The following is a 17,865-nucleotide window of genomic DNA, read 5'->3' as shown; positions in this document are numbered from 1 at the left end:
CTACGGATGAGTGTCATTGACGAATATCTTACTTTGTAAAATGTCCGATGTAACCGGTAATACCGGTGTTGAAACGAGTTTATCAGTCGGTGGGAAAAGTTCCTCACAGTGGCATCCGTAGTACATATATCAGTATCGGCAATCAGCCACAATGAGTTGGAAATATCGGCATATCGGATATCGGCAAAAAATCCAATATCGTGCATCCTTACTTTTTTTTTAGATCATAATCACATATAAGGAGGAGGTTGATGCTTCCTAGTTTTGTGAAAATGTGGCTTGGGATATGAAACCATAAGCTGTTTTCATTTTTCAAAAAGGATCTTAGCCAGTTTGTTTTAATAGTACCATTAATACACTCAGTGTTAATGTCTCTTAGCCCTCTTTCATAATATTCTTTAACAGTAATTCCTTTTCTATATAGTGTATTTATCATTTCCAAATATAATTAAAGTTAACCTGGTTTAGAGCTTTTATTGTATTTTTTGGAAGTGACATCAAGTAAGCTAGGTAAATGAATCTTGAATTACACTCAATATTTGTTAGAAAAATTTGGCCAAAAATAGAGATGTCTCTTTGTGACCATGAGTTCAGATAAGCTTTACATTTATCTAGATTATTCCAAATATTTAAAGATTATCTGGTGTGTTATTATCCTTTGTAATGTTTGTGCCTAGGTATTTAATGGTTTTTTTAACAGGGAAATTTGAATTGTTGTCAGATGGGAGTTATGAATTGGTAGTAATTCACATTTTTAAGGATTAATTTCAAACCAGATGCCCTAGAAAAAGGTCAGTTGTTTTGAGGAGGAGGTTTTTGGAATTTGGTTACTATTTTTCATGAATATGTCATGTTTCATCTGCCAGCTGATTGCCAGCTGTTTGCCTAATACTGTCAGTTTTTCAAAATATTAATTTTTTATAAGAATGGAGAGCATTTCCACTGCTGAGATAAAAAGCAAGGGAGAAATGGGACAACCTCGTTTAATTCCTTTATCATTTGTGAATATTTGAGACATACCATGTGGTAATAGAACTGTGCTATCAGTATCCTCATAAAGTAGTTAAACTAGATTTATAAAGTTTCCTCCTAATCCAAATAATTCTAAACAATGAAACATAAACTTGTGTCCAATCGTGTCAAAGGCTTTAAAAAAATATAAAAATAAGATAAAACCTTCATCTTCGGTAACATGATTGTAATCCAGTAAGTCAAACACAAGTTGTATATTGTTATGAATTGATCATCCTTTTATAAAACCTAACTGTGTATCTGAGATAATTTGTGTGATACTGGTTTTCAATCTGTTGGCATAAATTAGTTAAAATTTTATAGTTGTTATTGAGCAGGGCTATAGGTCTAAGACTGACGATTAATTTTGGATCTTTACCAGGTTTGAGGATGAGAGTGATGATCCCTTGTTCCATTGTAGTTGGAAGTGTGTGGGTTTCAGATATTTCTTTTAACATATGGAAAATAAGGTCTTAAAGATACTCCCAAAATGCCTATAGAAATAAGTTTTTAGATCATCTGAACCTGGAGATTTGTCTAAGGATAAGCATTGCATGACTTTTTCCACTTCATCCATATTGATGTCTGCATCACATACACTTTTGAAACTCTCATCCACTTGGGGATCTATTCCTTAATGTGCTCAAAGAAAGCATCAGCATCTATGCATGAATAAGAGGAAGAGTACAGTTTCTTGTAAAATTGGAAGATTTCCTGAGAAATCCTGTCACGGTCAGTACATTCTTGATTATTGATTAGCAGTGCCTTTACAACATTCCGCTCTTGTCTCTTTCTCTCCAATCTACAAAAGTAAGTTGAACTCCTTTAACCCTCCTCTATCCTCTTCACCCTTGATCTCTTATATGCTCCTTTGGCTTTAGTAATATAAATTTAATGAAGATTAATTACAGATACAGTTTATTTCTTTAACAATTTCCATTTCTTTTTTCTTATTAGCCCTGCTTAATAATTTGCCATATGATATGGAAATCTGATGTACCTTACATTTTAAATATTGCTATTTATCAATTCAATTCAACTTCAATTTAGTTTTATTTATACAGTGCCAAATCACAACAAGCGTCATCTCAGGGCACTTTTCACGTAGAGAAGGTCTAGACCATACTCTTTAATTTTAATTTAATTTAATTTACAGGTACCCAACAATTCCCCCATTTATCTCTATAAGTTGTCAAATTTGAACCTTCAGTTATATCATTGATTGTTTTTACAATTTTGAAATTACAATTTTCAAAAGGGTTCAAAGGGCAGTGATCTGTTAGAGGTGCTATAGAAATTGTATAATGTGATTCCAGTCTAGGTCTATTTTCTGACCACAAATCTATTCTGGTTTTGATTGAACCATTGGGTTCTATCAAGACATTCATCCATCACCATATTAAAATCACATCTAAATATAAAGTCCTCCGTAGGATACCTCAGACATAGATCCTACACAGCCTTTGTAATTTCTGTAATCATAATTTTGTTTTGGTCAAGGCTGTTATATCCATATATATTTCCTAGGATCAGAAAGTTGTCATTTATTTCAAAGACACACATTATCCAATGGCCAAAAGTATTCCTTTTAGTGGCCAAAAACACCAGACCTCTTGTGGACCACTAACTGGACATTCTTTGCCGTCATGTTGGGCATTTTAGAACTGTTAAATGAGGCATTTTTACCGAACATTTTGACTGTCATGTCGGGTATTTTAGTGCCATTAAATGCAGCATTTTTACTGGACATTTTGACCATCATGTCGGGCATTTTAGTGAAATTTTAGTCTGTCTCATTTTTAATGAAACACACTAGAATAATGGGTGCTTTCCATTCTGCTAATTTCTGCTTCCTCCTGTCCTCACTCCCCTGTACTTTGGCCATGACCGGGAAACCAATCTCCCTCTGCCATCATTGAGGATGTTCCAATCCCTTAAATGCACCTCAGCGGAGACGAGGAGAGAGGAGGCTCAAGGAACCACAAGTCCTCTGTGGAAGTTTTTTACCGGATGGCAACACCCCTTTGATTGAATGTGTTTATTGATTGGTCAGCTGATCTGATGGGACAGTAAACAGTCGGGCTGTTGTGGACACAGCTTTAATGTGGTAATATTAATACATGTGATTGTAATACAGCAGATCAGGAAAACTACCTGTGGAACAGGAATGATATGGCACCGACAGCAAAAATGCAGTCATAAAATAAAAATGTGTATAGATTCTGAATCATGAATTCATAAAAACAACAGTTTAAACTCTTAGTAATAATTACTACATGAATTTTAAGTTTCATGTAGAAAGTTTAAACTTGCATGAATTTTATTTAAATATTACTTTTTAAATTGTCAATCATTTCTACACATTTATAGCTAGTTTCGGATTCATTTGAATCTTTGTTGTCAGTTATCATGAAAGCATCCAAATGATCATATGACAGTCTGCTCATCAAACCGTGTTCTGTGAACATCAGCGTGGAAAGAAGTTCTGATACATTCGGAAAAGTGTCAGATGGCCAGTTACTGGGTGCTGGTTGGATGAATAAAGTATTTTGAATTGAATTGAACTGAATGCTGCCATGGACAACTGCTCCAAACATGGTTGTAAGATACAAATTCAGATGTGCACATTTGACTTTTTCCAAAAAAAAAACCCCTTCTAATACTGCATGATTTTGTTTTCCTCCGTGCCTGCATGGTGCAGGACTTGAATTTATGTGTGATATAAAACACGTCAGAGATCCAGTGAGCATGTATAGTGCCTAGAAAAAGCATTTACCTCTTTGACTCTTTCAAGATGTATTTATTTTATTTTCAAGTAATTGAGTCACTTGTATGCAGGATTTTTCAACAGCAAAAGGAAAAATACTTTTAAGGGTAATTTCACTCAAATTAAGCTATGTTGTATCCAGAACATTGGGCCTCATTCACAAACAGTGCGTACGCACAAATTTGTGCTTAAACCGTGCATCCAAACATTTTAAGTACAAATCCAGGATTCATCAATATGTTCTTACCTGACTTTGTTCTTAATCTGCGAACAAATTTAGAACTGCCTTCAACCATGCGTATGTACAAATCATAAACATCCCAAGGTCTTAAAAGATGATATAGTCAATATTTATTCAATGGAAACAGTATATAAGAACCACAATTATTTAAAAAAAATAATTGTGCACAGAGAAGCAGAATAACAACAATAATAGTAATGACTAGCAACAACAAACAGCCGCAATAGCCAGAGAACCAATAGGACTGCAAAGTTTTGGGCCAGATCCCAGGGTTTTCTGCAAGATGAGAAAGCACAAAAAACTCTGGGGAAGAAGCTAAGTTAGTAACAAGACTTAATGATAAATGAATGCATGCAGATGGGGAGGAGGAGGAGAAGAGAGGAGCTCAGTGCATCATGGGAAGTCCCCCGGCAGTCTAGACCTATAGCAGCATAACTAGGGGCTGATCCAAGGCGAGCCTGGTCGGCCCTAACTATAAGCTTTATCAAAAAGGAAAGTTTTAAGTCTACTCTTAAACATAGAGAGGGTGTCTGCACCCCGGACCGAATCTGGAAGATGGTTCCACAGGAGAGGAGCCTGATAGCTGAAGGCTCTGTCTCCCATTCTACTTTTAAAGACTGAACCACAAGTAAGCCTGCATTCTGGGAGTGCAGTGTTCTAGTGGGGTAATAGGGTATTATGAGCTCTTTAAGATAAGATTTTGCCAGACCATTAAGAGCTTTTTAGTTGAGTAGAAGGATTTTAAATTAAATTCTGACAGTTTAGTAGTAGCACAGGGAGGGGTGCTCTACTTTCGCTACATCACAGCCTGTTGTGGACAGAGACGAAACACGATGTGCACCTGGTGCAGCAGTAGAGATTTCTTAAGATCAATTCCACAGATCAACACATTCACCAACTTTTTATTTTGTTATGGACGTAGTGGTGCAACAGGTATGCAGACTGTATTCACAATTGGGCTCCAAAGGGTTGTGCCAATGACGTTTAAAATGACATGTAAAAAAAAGCAACCGATCACTAATAGTATCCAACCACATTAAAATTGTGATCGATTTTAGCAGAAAAAGACTGATTGGAACATTCCTGCTGTCTTCCTAATACATATCTGTCTGCTTTGTTTTGCTCTAGTCAATCATTGAGCTGTTTGTGAACAGGCTGGATTCAGTGGAATCTGTTCTACCTTATGAATACACTGCGTAAGTAGCACTGTGGTGTTTCTTTGTTGGATTTTTTTAATTTTATCCCCCTTTGTCTCATTGCTTTAATCTGCACAACCTTTTTCTCTGCTTCTTATTTTTGTTCAAAAGCATTCAGGTATTGTTATTATTGCAGTTTAAAGCTGATGTTGATTTTTATAAACATTCAGCCATTCCATTAAATGCAAAAACTATAACACCACACCACAGTGTTTTCCATCAACCAAAAATAGGAAGATTTTCTTAATCTGTGGAAATTTTAATTTTGAATATGTATATATATATATATATATATATCATGGCATCAGTGGTATCATTACCACTTTAATATAAATTAGTTATAATAAATTATGGTTATGAAAATTATTAACTTTAGTAGGAAAATTCCTACTTATCATACTCAAGTGGCAAAATGGCAAAATGATTATTGTAATTAGTATTATTCAATGACAGTTGTTGGATAGGACCTGCTGTGACATCGGAACATCAGAACTGAAATTTTCAACATGATTAAACAATGCAGCAGCAGTTGTCTTATTCCATCCAGTGTTAAATTAAAGTGCACTGATTAGGTTGACTGGATGTGCACTTGTAGGTTTGACACCCTCTGTGGACAAGTGGTTCAGAAAGGATCTTCAACCGTGCTCTAATGTAAGCAGAGAGTCTCTGCTTCTCATCTGATTTCTCTCCATCATCTGGAACATACACATGCTATCTCTCTAACTGGTGTGTCACTGGACACTTTGAACTGTCTCCTCCTTTTTCTGCAGGTTTGACTTTTGCTCAGAGAAAACAATGAAACGTCCATCAGAGAATCTTGGCCAGGTTCTTTTTGGGGAGAGGATCGAACCGTCACCATACAAGGTAACATATACAAAAAATTGATGTCATGCTGACGTAATGGTTGACCAGTCAAACAAAAGTATAGTTATCTCTCTATATAAAGCAAGGAATTTCTGTCTGTATGTATATATGTATGTCTGTATGTATGTATGTATGTATGTATGTGAGTTTGTCCTTCGCATATCTTGAGAACTGTTCACCAGATCTACTTCATACCTGGCAGGTGGATTGCTGGGGAAACGAGGAAGTGCAGTGTCGATGTGTGAAGTTGTTTGGATGAGCGGTTCTTGAGAAATATATAAAAAAATACCTCATAAATAACGTTGATTTGCTTCTTCTGCCCGTGGAGTCAACAAACAGAAATACAGAGAGCACTCTGCCATTGCAACCCACGTTGTTGTCAGAGATGGGATTACACCTGTAGTGATGAGAACTACCATAGAGAATGAATTGAAAAAGTTTAGAGAGTCAGGCTCTATTCCCATTCCTCACTTTACATACATACTTATGTATGTTCAAAATAAATGGTAAATGGACTGTACTTGTATAGCGCCTTTCTAGTCTTCCGACCACTCAAAGCACTTTTATACTACGAATCACATTCACCCATTCACACACATTGATGCGCTGAATGGTACAGGGGCTACCATGCAAGGTCCCAAACTGCCCGTCAGAGGAAATCTAATCATTCACACACATTCACACACAGCACAGCCATCAGGAACAATTCAGGGTTAGGTTTCTTGCCCAAGGACACATTGACATGCTTATATTAATACTATATCAATCAAATATATTATATTTAAATATTTTTAAAAAGGTTTATACAGCATAATATCACATATGACAAATCCAATAGACCTAGCATAAAAACGCTTTTAAAGTTGTTTATGAGCCACAATTTTAGTATGTAATATCATTTTATGGGTTGTAAATTTAATTAATTGTCGGGGTTTCTTGTAAAGATGACAGATAGGTTTGATAGTATCAATTTAAAATCAGTGTGGACAATTATTAATAACTAACTGAATTAATGAATAGATACTAAATAATCTAACTTGGTTTTCATAAAAGAGAAAAGAACACCCAGACATTGGGGTAATTTTGTTTATTTGCAAAATACAAAAATTTCAGTTTTGTCAAAGTGGAAAAAGCTTTCCACAACCTTCAGCTGTTTTATGCACTCAGTGTATATTGTAGTGTTCACACATGTAAAAGTACACATTTCAAGAAAAAAAAAGAAAGAAAGGAAAATAATCAAACTGTGGTTTAGAATAGAGTTGTTGTTGTTCTTCTTCTTCTTTCTTCTTCTTCTTCTTCTTCTTCTTTCTTCTTCTTTCTTCTTCTTCACATTGCAAAGTTAAGAATACTGATGACACTTGGGATGAAGAACTTCTTAAATACATTTTTTAGGCACTCTATAGCGCCTCCCGGAGCTCAAAGACATAAACTGGCTGAATAGAGAAAGATTTGCCAACTAATGTACTGGCTATTAGGACAATCCTGGAAAGCTTATTCTTAGATCTACAATTTAATATGGAATTTGAAAAATTCCCATCAGGATAGTGGCATTTCAGCAAAAAGAGATGAATATTTTAGGAGGGAAGAGGGAGAGGAGGACAATGATGACAGAAACTGGCAGATCAATTGTGCAGATCAATTATTGAATGAATTTGTGTGTGTGTGTTATTTTAGCTTTATTTTCTTATTTTCTAATTCACAAATTATCACTCATTTTAAGATTTCTAAGATTTTCTAAGATGTCATTTCTAAGACCATCTTCAGTTACAATGCTTCTAGGAAACACCTCTTTAAGTTTAAGAAGGTTTGTACAATGGATTGGCTGATCATCTTAGATGCTTTTGTGAAACGAGGCCCTGATATTGATCTTCATATTTGAGTCTGGGTTTTAAGTCAAAGAAGAGGGTTCCCAAATATGTTTAGGCCATATTCAGACCAAATCAGGCAGTGCGGCAAAAATGCCAGTCCTCCCATTCATTTGAATGAGGGTAGTGCATTTCGGCTGTGGGTATTTTGGCAGTAGTGGGACCGCACCAGCCTGCAGCCAGAAAGTTGAGCCAGAGTCAACTTTTGGAGAAAATATTGACTATAGCATTAGGGTTCCTTTAAGGGGATGATGTGTTTCATTGCACCCCTGTCACGCATCATAACAAGGGGACTAATGGTTAGCCTAAGGTTTAATATATTTTTTATGGGCAAGATAAAGGTTTAAATTTGACATGATTTTTTCAATGTCAAATTGACATTCATTGTTTTGTTGTCATATTTTTACAGTGGAGAATGACACATTGTTGTTATCAGTGATAGAAAACAAACAAAACCCAGTTGTGACAGTGCAAAAGCACACACATGCTGACTGTGTCCTGTTTGTCAGTTTTACTTTAAGAAACCAGCAGTGTGTCAGAGGGTGTGTACCAGAACCTATGACACCAACAACCCATCAGACAAAGCCAAACTGGACTTCCTCAAGAAAGGCATGTTACTCAACTACCAGCATCACTGGTACGTATGATTCACTGACATACATATAGGCTTGCACACACCAAAACACAAGAGTGATGATTGGGTACACACACGACTGAAAGTTTGCACTAGAGGCCCAGATGCACTGAAAGCGTCTGACATGCGTGTTTTGAAGTACACCTATTGTTTTTAATGCCAAAACACACACCAAAAGTGTTATGAGGCACGTCAAATTGTCAAATGGGGACCCAGCGACCAAAGCTGTTTTCTCTGCAGCCAAAAAAGAGAGAGATAGCGCAAGCCAGCTGAGCACGAGAGAGAGAGAGAGAGAGAGAGAGAGAGACAGTGCAGTGGTGGTCGAGCAAGGAGAGTGAGTGGTAATGAGAACAAAGCCTCTGAATGAGAGAAATAAAACGTGATATTCTGATTATTTCACAGCAGTCACGTTTTACAGCACAAATAAGCAACCATCAAACAGTCAACAGATGATTTACTGTGTACACAGATGCTCTTAGTTTCAGTTTAATTTTCCTCTTCTGCATTTCTCTTTTTCATTCATTTATTACATCCACCTAATGCAGTGGTTAATACAAAGAACAAAATGAGAAATATGTGTTGGTTTCTGTGATGTTGGCATCTCAAATCTGTTGCTTGCAGTGCACCATAGGAGTATATTGCTTTTAGTGCGTTTGGGCCTTAAAGCTGCTGTTAGCTGTTATTTTGTTACCTTAAGATTCTGACAGTGTTGTACTGATTTCCTTCATAAACTGGAGGGATCTATGAATGGATCCTAGGGGGGGGGGAAACAGGACAATTAAGCAGTATATATAAATGTATTTCTGCCTGCAGGTTGAATCATCATCACTTGCCCTTTTTCATGTGCATTCAAACTCATGTCAAGTCCTCTGATGCATGACATGACTGCATAAAGTTATTTTTCTTCTGCTCAGAACAGTGTCAGCACTACAGGCAACCCAGTCTTACATCCAAATGTGTAATAGCTATATTGGTCCACACCGCTAAATCTTTGATCAGTGAATGTATATGTAGTTTAGTTTGTCAGTTATTACAGAGATTTTTTCAGGCTTTCTATTGTTGCTGTGGTGGTTGCTATGGACGCTGCTATCGCTGAAACCACGTAGTTACATGTTATTAGAATCACTGACTACGTTTACATGCACAAAAAATTCCGGGTTTTGCCCTTATTCCAAAAAAGACAGTATTCCTTCTAACCTGTTTACATGCCTAATGAAAATGACTATTCCACTAATATTCCCGTTTACATGCAGAGAGTTTTCAGGGTTTCGCTCTGCTCCAGTGGGAACAGGAATCAAATCCCTGCAGGCAGTGAAGTAAACCAGTGAGGTGAAAAACATTAGTGAGCTGCTGCCTGATATTTATGAGTGATGTTGATATTACTGATATTATAAATTTATAGTTACAGGGACATCCAGTACCTAAGTTGTCCCATGATGTTTGCTACACTGCTGAGTGTTTTTGGTGCATCACACCAAGTTGTCACTTTCAGTCCATGGCTGCATGTCAGGATAATACCAATCCCCTCCGTCCCTGTCATGGGGAAGGCGCACTCTGTTTTTCCAGCCTGCCCTGAACACCTCTCCACTCTCCTCTCATTCCTCTCCTCTGTCTGCCTTCCTGCTCCAGCATGTGCCATTTTGCTTGCGCAGGGGTAAACAAATAAGATGGCCGTGTGTCGCAAACTGCGGTTATTTGTTATTTTATGGAACTATTTGATGATGTCCTTTCAAAATAAAAAACATAGATTTTAAAGTGCCCCAGGGATGAATTGAATTTGAAATTTAGAATTTGAAGCTTTGTGATTGGTTGACCGGAGGACCCGTCGCCCAAAGTATTTTCCTCACTGTCACCATGTGAAAGTTTTCTTTTAATGATATCTTTAATATTTCTAAACACAAAAACACACGGAAGTGTCCTTGATAACTCAACAATAGGATAGGTTAATGTTAAGGCCATCAGTTTTAATTAGTTCTCCTTTGATTCTGAGAAAAAAGTTTGTTTTTTGTTTTTTTTTATCAGTTTTTGATAGTCATAGGCTAACGGAAGAGCATTGTGTTGTGGGTGGTCTTGGCATGTTCAACTATTGTTTTGGGTTATCTGCCGTTGGTGGGCTACATCCCTTTTCAAATTGCCACCAGTCGGCCACAACCAAATTCAAACACCACTCTTTCTGTTAAGAAAAGGCATTTTGCAGCCTGTGACTGTAAAATGTGAAGTTGCTCATAGGGCTGCTTGATTATGGCATAAATCATAATCATGATTATTTTGGTCAATATTGAGATTGCAGTTATTTAACACGATTGCTCATTGACTTTGGAAACATCATGCATTTATTGAACTTTAAAAAAAAAAAAAACTTTTTAACAGTGGATTTCCTTGAACTTTAAATATAAATCAACTGAAAAACAAAAATTAAATGTTAAAAAAGGATAAATAAATTATATAAAAATAATAAATACAAATACATTAGACCAACATAATTGAGTTAATATTATTGTAGTGATTGTTGAGATGCATGTTGTGTGGAGAGTGTTCAATACTAAAATGATCATTTGTCATGGTATTTTGAGAAATAAGAAGTTTGACAGAAATCATTGACTTGTATTATCATGTATTGCTGTAATTGGAGTATGGGATTAGAGAAACCTGCTTTCCACAGGTAGATTTTACTCCCTGGAGAACACTGATTTCTCTGCCATGTATACATGTAACCAGGTTTCTAATCAGCTTTTTACAAGTAAGCATTTGCATATAACAGACTGAAGACAGAAAAAGCGTGGCTCTGAGTGGCTGGGTGAAAGGAGAGATCATTACACGGAGCAAAACATCCTCATATCTGAAATAATAGCATCCAAAGTCTGACTGAAACTAAAACAAAGTAGCCTGTAAATTTCTCAATAAGTCGGTTTCCACCGCTGAACATTTGACTGTTTGTTAAATTCAGACACATTCACGCTGTGTGGAAGAGCTCGGCTCTTGTCTGTCTCTCACTGCGCTCCGACGCACGATGCGCTGGATTTACAACACAAGACAAAACAAGAGTGTATTTGCAAATGGAATGCAGCACAATGATCATTTTAGCTCAATCATCTTGTTTTCATAATCGTTTGAAGCCAAAATTGTAATTGAAAATTCAATTAATTGAGCAGCCCTACACGTCAGGCCTTCCTTCAAGCCAGTAGTAATGCCCTAGATTGTCAGCAGTATTAGCAGTAATCTCTGAGGTGACTCGTTTTAGTCACTATTTCCACTAAAAAAGAAAAAACAGACAAACAAAAGCTTCATTTTATATATGGGCCTTCAAAGTGCTCTCTGAAACTAGGCCTGGAATGGCTTGTTCCCATGAAAATTAAAACTTTGTCATAGAACTAAACCATATATGTTGTTGGAAATGCCTCAAACTTGGAGAATATAATGTCAGTATGAAGATTCTATGTGGCTCCTGGTTTGAATGTTTGAAGGCTTATACTTTAGTTAAAGACATGGAACCAACTGTTATAGAGAGCTCTTAACCTCAGCTATTTTGTAGAGTAGTATAGTCAAGAACTGGGGTCACTGTCAAATATGGATAAAATATGGTTAAAATTAATTTTCACCCATTTAACAATTATATATTTAAAATCTGACCACACAAATGTGTTTAACATCCCCTTGAACTCTTAAGTGTACTCTCAGTTCAGTATTTACAACATCGAATTCTAGGAAAAACACTAATATTTTTTTAAAAACTACAATTCCCTAGAGCTGCACCATGAATCTTGATACAAATCAGCACCACAGTTGTAATTCTTCCAGGTTTGCAAAGTAGAGTTGTAAATAGGGTTGTAAATAGATACAGACATGGCCAAAAATATTGGCCACTTTTTTTAAAAAAAGGGTGGAAGGGTACCAATATTTTTGGGGGTATTAAGTTAACTTATTATTATTTCATTATTATTATTATATTATTTAATATAATAAAACAAATGAAAATGGCATGGCCAAAAATATTGGAACTCTTAACTTAATATTTTGTAGCACAGCCTTCTTGAGCAAACTGCTGCAGTTCTCTCAGGTTTGATGGCTGCCATCTCCCAACTGCATGTTTCAGGCTCTTTCCACAAATGTTCAATGGGATTCAGATCAGGACACATAGCAGGCCACTTCAGAACGGCCCAACATTTTCTTCTCATCCGCTCTTGGGTGCTTTTTGATGCATGTTTGGGGTCATTATCCTGCTGGAAGACCCATGACCTGCGACTAAGACACAGCTTTCTGACGCTGCCCTGCACAGATTCAAGGCACCAAAGCAACCCCAAAACATCACTGAGCCTCCTCCATGTTTCACGGTAGGCATAGTGTTCTTTTCGTTGAAGGCTTAATTTTTTCTTCTGTAAACATAGTGTTGGTGTGATTTACCAAAAAGCTTTGGTGCATTATTTTAATAAAATGCAAGGGTACCAATAATTTCGGTCACGTCTGTATATCTGCTAAATATATCAAATATCTAGTACAACCGAACTAGTAATTACATTGCATTTAGATGATCTATGTTAAGAAAAAGTAAAGATGTTGGTTTATTTCAGATATTTTAGCCAAAACAGGAGGCGAACGCCCCAAGTCCGCCCACAACACAGTGCCCTTCCGTGAGCCATGTAATCCAACTAATTACAAATAAATAGCGGATATAATAGTAAATTAAAATTTTGTAGCGTAACCCAAAGCGGACTGTCTTTGTCCTTATAGTAATGGTTGATGAGACTCATGGGTAATGTAGATCAAAAAATCAATCAATCAATCAAAAACTGACAAAAAAAACTTTATTTCACAGAATCGAAGGGGAAATAATTAAAACTGATGACCATACCATTAACCAATGGCCATAACATTAACTTATCATATTGTTGAGTTACCAAGGACACTTCTATGTTTTTGCGTTGAGAAATGTTAAAGATATCATTGAAAGAAAACCTTAACATAGTGACAGTGAGGGGGGGTCCTCCAGTCAGCCAATCTCAAAGCTTCAAATTCTGATTTCAAATTCAATTCATCCCTGGGTCGCTCGAAAATCAAGTTTATTTTATTGAAAGATTATCAAACAGTTACATAAAATAACAAATAATATAACAGCCCAGATAACTACACAACGCAAAGACAATGATTCAAACATGAAACTATGAGAGAGAGAGAGAGAGAGAGAGAGAGAGACACTGTGGTCAAGCGAGCTAGAGAGTAAATGAAGAGAGGGAGCGGTGGTAGCGAGAAAGTCAGTCAGATCAACAAAACATTATTTTCTGATTGTTTCACAACAATCACGTTCTAGAGCAAACACACTCACACCCCCACACACCTCCTCTTAATCCTGCAGCGGTGTACTGCAACACCTGATTTGGTCTGAATACGGATACAGGCATGCAGCACACTCTCTTGCACACCTGGAATGACAGGCACACAGAGAGGGCTGGTAAAAACGGATATGTTTTGACGGTCCACTGGCCCAAAAATGTATTTTTTGACAGCCCACTGGGATGTGTCCCAGTCTGCCCAACGGCCAGTACATATTGGCCGTAACCTACTGTTGCGGCTGTAAAATGGTGGATAAATTGTTTTGAGGGTCACATAACCCCTGTGAAATGACTCCTTTCATTATCAGAATTTGATCCATTCCATCTGATAACATTTGGAAAGTCTAGAAGAGCCGCACGATTAATGGCCAAACGGCCAGTGCAGGAATGTCACCCCGGACATGAGATTTAAAAACTCCATATACTGTGAACAGAGAGATTTATCTGGTGGCGATAGGCTTAATGCAACAGATATTCATTTTAGCTGTATATGTTTTAGGACTCAGTGTTCTTTGTTTTTAACTGTTTGCTGCAAAATGAATTGCCCCAGTGTGGATAATAAAGATTTCTCTGTTCAACTCTAATCTGTGTTAACTTTACTCTGCGCCAATTTTGACTCTGTGTGACATGTGAAATGTGACACGGGGTAGAAGAGATATATGATTACTGACCAACTACATGTAATTTGGGGTTTTAGAGTTGTTATTTTGACTATTTTGACTATTTTAGTGCAACATTTGTGACCTCATCTTTAAGTATTGTGTGGACCAAACTGTGAGTTTAATATGAAGTATGTATATTTGTGAACGTCACAGGCTTTTGTGTTGTGTTTGTGTGTGTATGTGTAGGATTGTGGATAACATGCCGGTCACCTGGTGTTATGATGTTGAAGATGGACAAAAGTTCTGTAATCCTGGTTTCCCTATTGGATGTTACGTCACAGAAGCAGGACGTGCCAAAGATGCCTGTGTGGTCAATGTGAGGGTGTCACACCGACTCAAACAGAAAAAGTTTACCAGCACAAAATTATTTCTCAGTGATAGTTGCTATAGATGCTCCACATTCAATTGGCATTCTTCCTCACTTTCTTTATAAAACAAAGAATTTTATACATTTTTATAATCACACTTTTACAGTATTATATAAATACATTTGTGTATGAATGACTTTGCCTACACAGTAGTTCCAACCTCGTGTTTCCTTACACATATAAGCAGGACTCCCATCGCACAATGAGGTACAGTTCTTAATTCGAAAAAGACAAAATAATATATCAGATCAGCACTCAGTGTTAGCTAGCATCCTGAGTTTGGGTGTCAGGCAGTATCAAGAGGGAAAAATGGAACTGCAAACATCAGGATTTTGAGCTGCACCAAGAATTTCTTTAAAGCCCCTATGCATAGATGTTTTTATGTGTACAGCATCTTTCAAAATATTGTTATGGCATAAGTTTTAAAAAAAAAAACAAAAAAAAAAAAAAACAAGCCAATTGTGATAGAATTTAGTTTACGTATTGTCTTAAGCCCATTAACGTCTGTGGGTCAGATTTGTTGGCATGTAGAGACAGGGTCAGCATGCAACACAGTGTCTTTTTTTTATACTAGCACTAGTCTCAGTCCCAGAAAGGTGCTTATCTTACACATATCTGTAACTGTTATAACAGTGATATTATTAGCCTGTCTATGATTTGAACTCCTCTGTCTTGGTTTTGTTTTCCAGTCTAACTTTAATGAAAAGGATGCTTTTTACATCTTTAACCATGTGGACATCACCATCCATTACCACATTGTTGAGAATGAACAACTCGGAGCACGATTGGTTGCTGCCAAGATTGAACCAAAAAGGTAATGAATGACAGTTTTAGCTGATATTGAGATATCTAGTCAAAATTTAAATTTAGCCGAATTAATCTTTTCATCAAGTTTGTTGTTTGGGGTATTTTCACATTCGGGCCAATTGTAGAACCCAAACTGTAGAACCTAAAAGAACTCAGGTACTGTCACCTGGTGTCCGCAATACATGTGAAAACCATCCGTTCCAGAGGCTAGTAGAATAGCTTGGTATTGATTTAAGGTTCTGCCTGAATTGTGATCAGACAGAGCCTATTTTGTAGGCAAATTAGACCACTGGTGGACTTTGCTTTGATCTGGAATCTTGTTGCTTTGTGTCCTTCTCTCTTGCTCTGTTCAGCTATGAAAACCCTAATGATGACAGGCCTGACTGCACTGGAGGGCCAAAGTTTCTGAAAAACAAACACACAGGAGTGTTTAAGATCCCATACACCTACTCTGTCAACTTTGTGGTTAGTACACTAGTATCATCTGGGTGTGTTTAATGCTGTCCAAGTTTTGTGAATAGGCTATAAACTGAAAATTTACTGATGCTGAAATTGGGAGAGAGTGGCTTAAAGACTTTGATATGGCAAGAAGAAGAGACTGGTGCAGTGCAAAAATGTCAAATTTCATTTCACCTTTTTTTGTTTGTTTGTTTGTTTTCTTGTGGACTCCTGACAAAAAGCATTTTTTACTACCTCAAAAATTGCACCACCCAGTTGTCACTGCTAGTGCTCTGTTATTAAACTATCTTTTAGCAGATCATATGTTTCAAACAGATTGTTTTATTGTTAGCTTGTCTATCAATGTAAATATGTGAAATTATTTTTATAATGATTATTCAGCCCTACTCTGAAGAGCAACTTATGCTCATGAAACATTTTAATGTACAAATATGAAGGAAAATAACTGAATAAACACAACTATGTGTGTGTTTGTAGGAAGACAAAAATATTCGCTGGGCATCTAGATGGGACTACATCCTGGAGTCAATGCCTCACACCAATATCCAGTGGTTCAGGTAACACCCAAACATACACACTCACACAACACTGACATTCGTTGATATGGCATTTATTTTGAAGGCTTCTTAGACAAACTAATGTGGCAATTACAATTCATCTGTGACTCCAACGTTTATATTCCAAAAGGAATTATGTTATATATCAAAATGCTATGCAGACATTATCATAAATTTTGGTACATCTCTTCGGTCCGTGATTGGGAAACAGGTTTCTCAAAGCATTTTGAGCCCGACCCATAGGTGGCGCCAAAAATGCCACAAACCCAGTGGACAGAATTTCACCAAAATTCGTGTGCATGTTCCGGGGGCGAGTTTTAATCAAAATCTGAAGCGCCATATTGATTAGTGCAAGTGGGCGTGGCCTATCACATATTTGCTCATACCTCAAGATGCCTTTGAGCAGCCCTAATTAACCTCACTGGCGACATCCAGTACTATCTCCTTAACATATACCTCGAGTTTCGTTCAAATTGGATGAAGTGGGGAGGAATGGCAAAACTTTGAGTGCGCAATTATTGAAATGCTGCATGCTTTCTCATGATGAAACAAGTGCGCGATTGGTCTTAGTCCTTCTTTAAATAGAATTAAACTAGCTTTGTGACTTTGCTCATGTTTTTGAAGCCTGAAACCCGTTCATTGCTGCTCTTGGCTTTAGTTTTTGAAGACTGAGCTGCTTTCTTCTGTTGACCACAAAAAAATTTGAACCCGGGGAACGCCGCTTGCAGCTATATTTACAATTAAATTAAATTCAATACAATTCTGTTTATATAGCGCCAAATCACAACAAAAGTCATCTCAGGGCACTTTTCACATAGAGCATAGAGTCTAGACTATACTCTTAAAATATCGAATTATAATCTTACATGTATATTCTTTCCAATAGTTTGAGTTAGTTGTTTCATGTATGTTTTTGCACATTTGTTCTCAATCAGCTAGGAATATACTGCGTGAGAGTTCATTTTCCAAACCCTAAGTGTAGTGACTACCCATCTATTGTCTAGATTCTCAATGTAGGATTTTTTATATTTAAAGGCAGAACAGTTAGTGGTATATCTCCACAATTTAATTCCATCTCTCTCCATCTTCTATATGGCATTTCTAGCA

At 36.9% G+C, this 17,865-nt stretch overlaps 2 protein-coding genes across 7 annotated transcripts in view; one reads left to right on the top strand and one right to left on the bottom strand.

The window, feature by feature from the left end:
- tm9sf2 (transmembrane 9 superfamily member 2) overlaps window positions 1-17,865 on the top strand; it is a 41,467-nt gene that overhangs the window by 5,096 nt on the left and 18,506 nt on the right. For 4 of the 6 annotated variants that reach the window (XR_010931261.1, XM_067609237.1, XM_067609236.1 and 1 more), the window contains exons 2-8: window positions 5,148-5,215; window positions 5,986-6,079; window positions 8,454-8,581; window positions 14,754-14,883; window positions 15,625-15,749; window positions 16,096-16,207; window positions 16,679-16,758. Coding sequence is in view for 3 of the 6 variants with exons in the window: in XM_067609237.1 (XP_067465338.1) it covers window positions 5,148-5,215; window positions 5,986-6,079; window positions 8,454-8,581; window positions 14,754-14,883; window positions 15,625-15,749; window positions 16,096-16,207; window positions 16,679-16,758 (737 nt within the window). In the remaining 3 variants the exon portion in view is untranslated. Of the gene's footprint in view, window positions 1-5,147; window positions 5,216-5,985; window positions 6,080-8,453; window positions 8,582-14,753; window positions 14,884-15,624; window positions 15,750-16,095; window positions 16,208-16,678; window positions 16,759-17,865 lie in introns of those variants that run through there. The other 2 variants (XR_010931262.1, XR_010931263.1) reach the window with 2 other exon arrangements.
- Window positions 1-17,865, bottom strand: part of nvl (nuclear VCP like) — a 316,947-nt gene that overhangs the window by 280,752 nt on the left and 18,330 nt on the right. The window lies entirely within an intron of this gene.

The sequence above is a fragment of the Thunnus thynnus genome, chromosome 14 (genome assembly GCF_963924715.1).
Source record: "Thunnus thynnus chromosome 14, fThuThy2.1, whole genome shotgun sequence".
Taxonomy (NCBI): domain Eukaryota; kingdom Metazoa; phylum Chordata; class Actinopteri; order Scombriformes; family Scombridae; genus Thunnus; species Thunnus thynnus.
This window is presented reverse-complemented; position numbering and strand designations above follow the sequence as displayed.